At 39.2% G+C, this 12,279-nt stretch overlaps 1 protein-coding gene across 7 annotated transcripts in view; it reads left to right on the top strand.

Annotated features, from left to right (window-relative positions):
- ptprt (protein tyrosine phosphatase receptor type T) overlaps positions 1-12,279 on the top strand; it is a 1,496,000-nt gene that overhangs the window by 1,060,421 nt on the left and 423,300 nt on the right. For all 7 annotated transcript variants that reach the window (XM_059980706.1, XM_059980710.1, XM_059980709.1 and 4 more), the window contains exon 10: positions 4,461-4,662. In XM_059980706.1, the coding sequence (XP_059836689.1) occupies positions 4,461-4,662 (202 nt within the window). The remainder of the gene's footprint in view (positions 1-4,460; positions 4,663-12,279) is intronic.

Raw genomic sequence — 12,279 nt, 5'->3', positions numbered from 1 at the left:
ATTCCCAAAACAGAAGAAAAGCCCCAAAGAATGACATGAAAACTTTAGAACCCCAAAGCCCCTCATTCCCCTCCCACGCACCGGCAGCAGCAAAGCATCAACCCTCCCCTCCCCCCCACCACCTGCCTCAGCAAAAACATCAGCCCCCACCATCTGGCAACAGCAAAGCCTCTTAGGAAACCATGATCTGAAATCCATCAAAAAACACTTCATCCCAACAGTTTGACATACCACAAGAGATATCACTTCTGCCACAGTGAGAGGGGAAACGGACAGCTCACTGTCTTGATGTTACAGTCTGCAGCATCACTTATTTTGACAGCAACACACAGTGCTGCCTCAACATTCCGTAACACTTCAGACAGCAACACTGGTGAGGAATCAGGTCGTCTACAGGGCCGTAGAGACACACCCCACAGGCACACATCCACTAGGCCACTCCTGGAGATAACAAAAACACTAGGCTGCTCAGCAAGCCCTGAGGGCGGGAACCCACTGTCACGAAGTTGTAGTGCAGCTGTAGATCACAGACTCCAACAGGACCCCAACCACCTTGAAAAAGAAAGAAGAAATATTAGAAAGAAGAAAATTGTTTTGCAGATGGACTGCAAAAAGTCACCCTCTGATGTCATCTTTATTTCCTCCACCCTCTCTGCTAATTTTTCTATAAGACCATAAGATATAGGAGCAGAATTAGGCCCTCTGTTCCATCGAGTCTGCTCTGCCATTCAATCATGGCTCATCCTTTTTCTCTATCTCCTCCTCAACCCCAGTTCCTGGCCTTCTCCTCCTAACCTTTGATGCCATGTCCAATCAAGAACCTATCAATCTCTGCCTTAAATACACCCAACGACCTGGCCTCTACAGCTGCATATGGCAACAAATACCACAAAGTCACCACCCTTTGGCTAAAGAAATTTCTCTGCATCTCTCTTTCAAAAAGGCACCCTTCTATAATGGGGCTATGCCCTCTTGTCCTAGACCCTCCCATCATGGGAAACATCCTTTCCACATCTACTCTGTCTAGGCCTTTCAACATTTGAAAGGTTTCAATGAGAGCCCCCTCATCCTTCTGAATTCCAGCGAGTACAGACCCAGAGCCATCGAATGTTCCTCGAATGATAGCCCTTTCATTCCTGGAATCATCCTTGTGAACCTCCTTTGGACCTTCTCCAATGCCAGCCATCTTTTCTAAGATGAGGGGCCCAAAACTGTTCACAATACTCAAGGTGAGGCCTCACCAGTGCCTCATAAAGCCTCAGCTTCACATCCTTGCTCTTATATTACAGATCTCTTGAACTGAATGCCAACATGGCATTTGCCTTCTTCACCACTGGCTCAAACTGCAAGTTAAACTTCAGGGTGTTCTGCACAAGGACTCCCAAGTCCCTTTACATCTCAGATTTCCTGGATTTTCTCCCTGTTTAGAAAATAGTCCGCGCATTTATTTCTACTTCCAAAGTGCATGACCATGCATTTTCCAGCATTATATTTCACTTGCCACTTTCTTGCCTATTCTCCTACTCCGTCCAAGTCCTTCTGCATCCTACCTGTTTCCTCGACACTACCTGCCCCTCCACCAATCTTCATATCATCTGCAAACTTGGCAACAAAGCCATCTATTCCATCATCTAAATCATTTTTATGCAGCATAAAAAGAAGTGGTCCCAAAACTGACCCTTGTGGAACACCATGAGTCACTGGCAGCCAATCATAAAAGGATCCTTTTATTCCTGCTCGCTGCCTCATACCAATCAGCCAATGCTCTAACCACGTTAGTAACTTTCCTGTAATACCATGGGCTCTTAAGTTGGTAAGCAGCCTCATGTGGCACCTTGTCAATGGCCTTCTGAAAGTCCAGTTATACACCATGCACTGCATCCCCTTTATCTATCCTACTTGTAATCTCCTCAAAGAATTCCAACAGGTCCGTCAGGCAGGATTTTCCCTGAAGGAAACCATGCTGACTTTGTACTATCTTGTCTTGTGTCACCAAGTACGCCATCACCTTATACTTAACAGTTGACTACAACATCTTCCCAACTACTGAGGTCAGGCTAACTGGTCTATAAATTCCTTTCTGATGCCATCCTCCTTTCTTAAAGAGTGGAGTAACATTTGCAATTTTCCGGTCCTCTTGCACCATGCCAGAGTCTAATAATTTTTGAAAGATCATTACTAATGCCCCCACAATCTCTAACACTACCTCTTTCAGAAACCTTGGGTGCAGTTTTCAATAATCTTTTTAAAAGATTAAAATTAATATGTGTTAAAATGGATTTTTAAAGTGCTTCATTTATTTTAATCTGCTTCTGTTATACTTTTATTAATAGTAAACAATGATTGGTCATAAGTAAACAACAGAACTAATTTTTTTCTATAAAAGAAGTCCATAATTATTGTTACTAAGACACTAATTAATGATAATCTCTGCTCAAAGTTACTATGGCACTACAGAGAAATTTTTAGAATTGTCAATTTAGGTAAACACTCTCAAAAATGTTCACCACCTCTTGTTATGCCATTACTGTAGAATAGCATTACATCCTCAATATCACAGGATAAATTGTACGACAGTGTTTTACTTACCATTGTAATTCCAAGCTCCAATAAAATGTAATCTGAGAACCATAGAACATTACAGCACAGAAACAGGCCTTTTGGCCCTTCTTGGCTGTGCCGAACCATTTTTCTGCCTAGTCCCACTGACCTGCAGCTGGGCCATATCCCTCCAAATCCCTCTCATCCATATACCTATCCAGGTTTTTCTTAAATGTTAAAAGTGAGCCCGCATTCACTACTTTATCTGGCAGCTCATTCCACACTCCCACCACTCTCTGCATGATGAAGCCCCTCCTAATGTTCCCTTTAAACTTTTCCCCCTTCACCCTTAACCCATGGACTCTTTTTTTTTTCTCCCCTGGCCTAAGTGGAAAAAGCCTGCTTGCATTCACTCTATAAAATTATGATGGGTATAGATACACCTCTATCAAATCACCCCTCATTCTCCTACGCTCCAGGGAATAAAGTACTAACCTATTCAACCTTTCTCTGTAACTCAGTTTCTCAAGTCCCGGCAATATCCTTGTAAACCTTCTCTGCACTCTTTCAACCTTATTAACATCCTTCCTGTAATTAGGTGACCAAAACTGCACGCAATACTCCAAATTTGGTCTCACCAATGTCTAATACAACCTCACCATTACATTCCAACTCAATACTTTGATTTATAAAGACCAATGAAACAAAAGCTCTCTTTACAACCCTATCTACTTGTGACGCCACTTTTAGGGAACTATGTATCTGTACTCCCAGATCCCTCTGTTCTACTGCACTCCTCAGTGTCCTACCATTTACCTTGTATGTTCTACCTTGGTTTGTCCTTCCAAAGTGCAATACCACACATTTGTCCACATTAAACTCCATCTGCCATTTTTCAGCCCATTCCTTCAACTGGTCCAAATCCCTCTGCAAGCTTTGAAAACCTTCCTCATTGTCCACTACATCTCCAATCTTTGTATCATCAGCAAATTTGCTGATCCAATTTGCCATATTATCATCCAGATCATTGATATAGATGACAAATAACAATGGACCCAGCATTGATCCCTGTGGCACACCACTAGTCACAAGCCTCCACTCAGAGTCGCAATCCTCCACTACCACTTTCTGGCTTCTTCCATTGAGCCAATGTCTAATCCAATTTACTACCTCTCCATGTATACCTAGCGACGGACTCTTCCTAACTAACCTCCCATGTGGGACCTTGTCAAAGGCCTTACTGAAGTCCATGTATACAACATCCACTGCCTTCCCTTCATCCACTTTCCTGGTAACCTCCTCTAATAGATTGGTTAAGCATGACCTACCACGCACTATCTTATTCTACTAGCTTTGATTTTAAGATAAAATGTGCTCAAAAGGGATTAAATTATAACGTCTAGTGAAGAGGTTATCTGTAATGATTTTAAGAGGTGATGTGTTAAGATGCTGCCCGATTTGTGTTTTCACCAATAATAGAAATTACAATACGGGTATATATCAAGAAGAATGGAAACTATGCTTTATCCTCATAAATTAATATGGTCCTATGTGTTTGTTACTTGAAAGGCAAGCAAGCTGCAGGGAGGAAACACAAGTTATAAAAACTAGACAATTCATTTATGATTGCTGTCAATTATTAGATATAGTTAGCAGCAAGTTTAGAAATAGGCCACTATTAAATAAATCATAGACCCTGCTATTCAACGCCTGAATATTCGGAGCACTATTGTGACTGGCAACTGTAAAAGGCTCATTCACTAGCAATCAAAGTTCTTTGTGTATATCAGGGACCAGATGAATAAAATAGCAGGTTAGGGCATCCTTGCTTCAGAATGCTTTAAACAGTAAATTGACCATGACAGAGATTTTATTTGTGTAATCTGCAGTTTGTAATGGCTGCTTTTATTTCTTTCCAGATAACCTATAAGGCTGCTGGGTCCTTTGACCCTAACGTCGAGCTTTCCAACCAAAGAGGGAGAGTGTTCAAACAGCGGAATGAGACCCATCACCTGTTTGTAGGGCTTTATCCAGGCACAACGTACTCTTTCACAATAAGAGCCAGCACTGTAAAAGGTTTTGGACTGCCAGTCACCACTCGTATTACGACAAAAATATCAGGTAAAAAGCATCCAATACACTGGACCACTCTAATAAACAAATCCCATAAGATTAATAGAAACATTTGTATTAATTTTTTTTTACTTTTGGGTAACTATCAGAGTCAGATCATAATTCTTAGATTCAATTCACTTCATTCAATTAAGAACACAAGTCTGAATCTGAAGGACTCAAACTTTTATTTTAAGGACTGAAGGACAACCTTCAAGAAGGGCAAGAGGGTAGAATTTAACCTGAGTTCCTCAGCTTGGCAGAAAGTGGCAAGTGGAGGCACATAGGGACCAGTTCAGGGGTGTGTGTGTGTGTGTGTGTGTGTGTGTGTGTGTGTGTGATTTTCAAATGTTATCAAACCGGGGATGTAAAGCTACAACTAAACCAGAGTTCATGTTTATCATTGATTTATATGTTGTGATTTTTTTTTTATGTTTTGTGGAAGCAGTACAGTACAAAGACGTATTACTATAAAGTACAAAATCCATAAGTAGTGCAAAAATAATAACGTAGTGTTCATGGGTTCATGGATAATTCAAAAATTTGATGGCCAAGTGGAAGAAACTTTTCCTAAGTCATTGACCGTTGGTCGTCAGGCTCCTGTAGCACCTCCCTGTTGGTGTAATGAGAAAAGGACAGGCTTGATGCAGCTTGTCAGAATGTTCTTTACCATTTATCTATAGAAATTAACAAGGGTCTTGGGTAAATGATGTTGTAACATTATTATGACCTGTAACTTATTATTGATGAACAGTAATGCATTTGAAGACTGAATCATTGAACAAAGATCTTGTATCGCAATACAAGGATAAATAGCATTAAGCTTGTCATTTCTGTTTGTATTTCTCAATGCAGAACCTATCTAGAGGGTCTAGAGGCAATATAATTTTTTACATCAATTATATATTACACCACAAAAAATAAATAAATTAAACCCAAATTTATCTGATCGATGTTTCCGATGTAATCATGAAATTGGTACTTTTTTTATACTCTACTTGGTCTTGTTTTAAAATTCAACCTTTTTGGACAAATTTAAGAATTTTATTGGAACAAATTATTGGAACACAACTTCCACATAATCCACCATTATTTTTACTAGGCAATATTGAAGGGATAAAACTGAAATCCAAACTGAATAAATATCCGAAACAATTCATAAAAGTTGCATTGGCAGTAGCCAAAAAGGCTATTGCAGTTACTTGGAAATTGGATTCATACTTAAGTATAGATCATTGGAAGAATGAAATTTTTAGCTGCATTCCACTTGAAAAAATTACTTATAATTTAAGAGATAAATATGAAATATTTCTGAAAATTTGGCACCTTTATTTACAAAAGATAGGTGCTCCGAAGATAAAATTATTGGTTATCTGGGGAAAGAAAGAAATAAATATACTAAAGCTATTATGAACTCCATGGAGCATGTGGGGATCTTCTGATATCCAGGCATTCTTTCTTTCTTTCTTTCTTTTTTCTTCTCTCTTTTGTTTTCTCTTTCTACAGGGATATGTTAGGGGGGAGGGGGGAAGGGTTGATAATTTTTTTTAATAGTTTTTTTTTCTTCTGTAACCTATTTGAAAATTCAATAAAAAAAAGTTTTTTTTTAAAAAAAAGAACCTCTCTAGAACCACTTCCAACATGATATGACTCAATGATGTTGTTAACCCAAAACATTTGTCTGTTCGTAGAATTACTACTGGTAAACACATATGGATCACATTATTATCCTTTACAGCCAAACTAAAACTTCAACAAGAAACCATGCGTATGGTAGAGTTGAAATGTTGTGATATACAGTATATGTCAGATGAAAATCTGATTTATTTTGATTTATCTTTAATTTATTGGGATACAGGAGTAGGCCCTTCTGGCTCTTCAAGTGACCCTGCCCAGCAATCCCTCAATTTAATCCTGGCCTAATCACAGGGTAATTTACAATGTCCAATTAACCTAACAACCTAACAGTCTGTGGGAGGAAACCAGTACTCGGAAGAAATCCACGCAGTCACAGGGAGAATGTATAAACTCCTTACAGACAGTGGTGGGAATTGAACCTGGACCGTCTGTACTTTAAAGTGTTGTGCTAACCAGTACTTTACCATGCCACTAAGCAGCAAGTTCTGGACTATGAATCGACAGTTACACTAGGTAGCTACAATCAGTGCCAATAAATACTAATCTACATCAGTGATCTACTACAATAGCATTACTATTCATCTCAACAGTGTAAGACTGGAAATATACTTAAGAGCTTCCCAGAAAATGGCTAGCTTGTATTGTCAATCAAGCATAGAGCAGGTGCATTATACTGTAAATCAATTACTCTTTTTCTGTCACCATAGCCGATACTTGTCCAACAAAAAAAATGTGTCCTTCAAAGGTGTTTGCTGCTTTATTTTCATTCTTCCTTAAACAAGATGGAAACAGAAATCTAAGTTTCAACATATCACAGCAGGTTGCCTAGTTGTGTGGGGGAATATGAAGATTACTATCTTTACACCACATCCTTGCACATCACTGTTGTGCACACCCTTGGATGAAGAGGCAAATTAAAGTCTGGCAGTAAATTTACATAAATATGATTTGTTAAAAAGAATTTAGTTAAATGTGTCCCAATGCTGTGAGAGGAACTGACATCTCCATCACCTCTGCATGTCCTTTTCTATGTTGGTGAGCCTCGTTACACCACAAGGAAATGCATGATTAAGTGGAATGATGTTTGACAGTCTGTCATGATGAAATTGTGAGGGTGGGCATCTAAGGATTTAAATCTCGGTGCAGACACAAGAAAGTGAGGAGCTTTCACTCTGTCATGTGTTTCAAACATTGCAACATACATGTCTGGAGAAAACTGGAAGGACAGCATGTCTCAGTGACAACATGAGCTGAGTGTCCAGTTGTTCTGTGTTCTTTAATTCACTCTAAAGCTGATTGTTAACTGTTTTCCTTACACAATGAACCGTGGAAACTTATAAATACCCAGAAGTGGCTGAAGTAATTCTCAATTACGGAAATAAGCTTTTTTGTAATTGTAGCTAGTGTAGTGGCTAGTGTGACAGTTTACAGCCCTAGCAATTGGAGTTCAATTCCCACCACTGTCTGTAAGAAATTTATACATTCTCCCTGTGACCATGTGGGTTTCCTCCAGGTGCTCTGCTTTCCACCAACATCCCAAAGATGCATGAGTGAATTGTGCTATTTTGGCTCCGGAAGCACGGCAACACCTTTGGGCTGTCCGCAGCACAATACATCTCGGACTGTGTTGGTCATTGACACAAACGACACATTTCACTATATGTTTCAATGTTTCAATATACAGGTGACAAATAAAGCTAATCTAATCAAAGGTGAAACCGCACCCTGGTTTCCTTGAAGTACCCATCTACACAAGTGCCAGGTAAATTGACATCTGTCTACCTTGACAACTGACTAATAGTAATTAAAGCGGAACAACTGATGTACCATAGAGAGTCCTCGGACTGGTTGCATCACCGCCTGGTATGAAGACTCCAATGTACAGGATTGAGAAAACATGCAGATGGTGGTAGCCACAGCCACTTCAGTCATAGGCACTGTTGAAAGGCAATGCCTCAAGAAGGTGGCTTCCATCATTAAAGATGCTCACCTCCCAGAACATGCCCTCTTATTATTACTTCAGGGAGGAGATACAGGAAACTGAAGATGTACACTTAGAGTGCTTTAGGACCAGCTAGTTCTCCCCCACCGTCAGATTCCTGAAGAGTCCATGGATATATAAAGACTACTTCACTATTTTGCAATAGTTATTTACTTGTTATATTTCTTATTGTAACATATGGTATGTTTTATGTATTGCACTGTATTGCTGCCACGGAACCACAAATTTCATGACATATGCCAAAGATAATAAAGCTGATTCTGATGCAAGTCCTAAACAAAAATACCAAAGTGTCATATTCTTTGCAACTGGACCAGCAAGAAATAATAATGCAAGATCCCTTAACTTCTGGAATACTTGTGATTCCTTGACAATTAGAATAAACAAGTTTTGTGTGAGTACACTCTGTATGTCAGCTTCACTCTTAATTAAGCTCCATAGTGGGCGAAGGTGGAGGTTCCTTGACATCCTTGTATTAGAAGATAATGGAAGACTGAACCCAAATAAAACATTTACATTCGTTGGACTGGAGTTCAGTCCTGACATAAACTGATGCTTCCTTCCTTATGCTCATTTGCATCTATCAACTTGGGGGAAAAAACAGCTTCAAATTTTGTCAGGTACTGGATCTTGTTGCACAGCAGAGTGTAAATCAGAGCAGGAAAGAACTTGGAGACATAATAGGAATCATTGGATGCCCACCAAACTGTTGAAACTAAAGGAAATTAGTTGCAGAGGATAATTTGCTGGGATAAGAGCAGTGAGGAAAAGGCCATCACTATGAAGCTTGATACGTCCAGAGTGTAAACATGAGAAAGTCTGCAGATCCTGGAAATCCAAAACAAACACACACAAAGTGCTGGAGGAACTCAGCAGGTCAGGCAGCATCTATAGAAATGAATAAACAGTCGATGTTTCAGGCCACGGCCTTTTTCAGGAATGAAAGGAAGGGGGAGATATCAGAATGGAAAGGTGGCAGGAGCGGAAGGAGCCTAGCTGAAAGGTGATGGATGAAGCCAGGTGGGAAAGGTCAAGCGCTGGAGAGGGAGGAACTCAATTGGAGAGGAGAGTGGGCCTTAGGAGAAAAGGGAGGAGGAGGGGACCTGGGGAAAGTAGAAGGTAAATGAGATGAGGTAAAAAGTCAGAGACATGGGGGTTGGAGGGGAATTTGTTTACTAGAAAGAGGACTTCCCCATTCCTTCTCAGTCCTGAAGAAGGACCTTGGCGCAAAACATCAGCTGCTTATTCATTTCCATAGATGCTGCCTGATCTGCTGAGTTCCTCCAGCATTTTGTGTGCGTTGCCTATGTCAGTGTGCAAGAAGCAGTTACCCAACCTAACATTTTCAAGAAGTTCCCTTTGCTAACAGTGAAGTATTATATTGCTCCAATAACTTGATATATGCCTCTCAAATTTAATGGATTGAAGTCAGAGAGTATTTGTACTCACTCAGTGACCACTTTACTAAGTACCTCCTGTACCTAATAAAGTGGCCACTACATGCATGTTTGGAAGCTTTACTGCTGTAGTCCATCCACTTCAAGATGTTCAGCGTGCTGTGCATTCAGAGATACTCTTTTGCACACCTAAGATTTAACCTATGGCTATTTGAGTTACTGTAGCCTTCCTGTCAGCTTGACCAGTATGGCCATTCTCCTCGGACCTCTCTCACTAAGGCATTTTCACCCGCAGAAATGCTGCTCACTGGAATTTTTTTTTTGCCGTTTTATGCACCATTCTCTGTAAACTCAAGAGACTGTTGAGTGGAAAATCCCAGAAGATCAATTTTCTGAGATACTCAAACATTCATTCCCATTCCACAGTCAAAGTAATTTAGATTACATTCCTCCTCCATTTTGATGTTCTGTCTGAAAAACAACTGAACCCCTTGACAATGCATGCTTTTATGTATTGAGTTGCTGCCATATGATTGGCCAATTAAATATTGGTATTATCGAGCAGTTGTGCAGGTGTATCTAATAAAGTGGCCACTGAGTACATCAGCATACTTCCATAACTATTGAGTTAAATTACTGAAAGGCTCTACCTGACAGCGATTATGTCTAACTTAGTTTCCTGGATTTAAACAGGTGGCTCACCACCACATTTTCAGGTAGAATTATGAACGAGCAAATTAATGCCAGCCTCGTCATCAACTCCATATTTCAAGACTGAATAATGAAAAAGATCCTTAGATTACTACCATTTACATTGAAATTAAAGACCATGAAGTATACTATACTGTGCTTGCTTATTTGTGAAATATGCTAACTTATTATTTATGAGATATTCAAGTGAATGCTTCCTTGCATATCACCATTCTTTTTAATGTTTACTGCTGTAAAAATAAAATTATTCTTCTCAGCAATACTAAGAATGCTAATTGATGTGGGATTTTAATATTTACATGGCTAATAGCAAGGAAGATGAGCTAATAAGAGGCAATTTGTCAAAAACTATTATCAAAATTTCCTTAGTGCTTGAAATATCTGATTGGATTGATATCTTGAGAATCATTGTAATATAATCAAAATGAACTATTTCTATTTGCAAGGAATAATTTCCAAGTGTTGGATTCAATGAATTAATTACTATAAACTGGGTATCTCTAGTACCAGAATTATCCTGGCTATGACAGATATTTCTGAAAGGAATTATTGGCAGTCAGCCATTCCCTGGAATTATGTCTGGACAAGCCAAGTGGCAGTGACTGGATCAGCTGTCATTCCACACCGTCATTCAAGCCACCAATAGAACCTTCCGGCAATTCACTCGCGAAACTGTCTTTCTGATTCAATGACCATCAGATCAGCGTAGGACTGAAGACTTGACTCTGTTGAATTGAGACTAGGAGGAAAAGATTAATAACTGACCTATTTATTTCAATGTTTTTACTATTTCTCAGCAATAAGTGATTATTTTTATATTAAAATAATTTACATTAAAATAATCAAGGCTTTTAAAATTTATAAAAAACCTTAACAGACTAGTAAAAGGCAAAGCTCCACCCCCAGTTTTGCATCATGCCCAGGAGCGTCAGGGTTATTCGGGGCCTGATGTCTCAAATCAAAGACCGGCTCAATCCACTCTCCACATCCAACGCAGATGAGCACTGGCGTACAAAGATTCTGGGCAGCAAGTTCAGGCAGCAGGCTAATTTCAACTAGAATGGGCCTATACTTCAGAGTCCTTAGGTGGTTCATGGACATGCCATCAAATAACATTAGTTCTGAGGCAGATATTTGGGCAATGAAAGCTGGCCTTCTTAAAGACAGCCATATCCTGTATCTGTATCAATTACATTGATTATAGTTTAGTATTAAACTAATTTTGATTGATATAAAATCAAATATTTAAAGACAATTCTAAATGGTGATCAGATACTGTTAAAATAGTTTGTTTAGTTCCAGAGAGATGCAAAGTTCTTTTGAATTGTACAAAATTGTAAAAGCAGAATTGTCTAACTGGAAGAAGTTGATTATAATCTCGAAGCAATAAATAGATGTAATTTTTCTTCTGCAGAGTCATCTATTTGGAGAAAATTGATGCTAAGTCAATTCATATTACATGGGAGGCTTTTATTTGAAGAGTGAATGGTATTCCTTGATCTAAACTGATTTACGAGCATTGCTTAATGAAAAATAATGCAACAAATTTAAGAGATGAGTTTTGGATTTATTGGAAAGAGAAGGGCGAAGTTAGACTTTCACAATGTAACTTTATTTTACTACCTGTATTAAAAGATCAAAACATTAAGAAACATCCCTCAAATCTCAAACCTAATTTTTAGTACAACTTTCGTCAGGAGAACTCACAGCAGTCCTCGGTGAGAGGTCAGCATTGGAAAGGGAGAGCATACTCAAGTTCCTGGGCATCAGCATCTCTGAGGATCTATCCTAGGCCCAAAACATTGATGCAATCACGAAGAAGCCACACCAGTTGCTCAACTTCATTAGATGTTTGAGGAGAATTGGTATGTTAGCAAA

This window comes from Hypanus sabinus, chromosome 9 (genome assembly GCF_030144855.1).
Source record: "Hypanus sabinus isolate sHypSab1 chromosome 9, sHypSab1.hap1, whole genome shotgun sequence".
Classification (NCBI taxonomy): Eukaryota; Metazoa; Chordata; class Chondrichthyes; order Myliobatiformes; family Dasyatidae; genus Hypanus; species Hypanus sabinus.
This window is presented reverse-complemented; position numbering and strand designations above follow the sequence as displayed.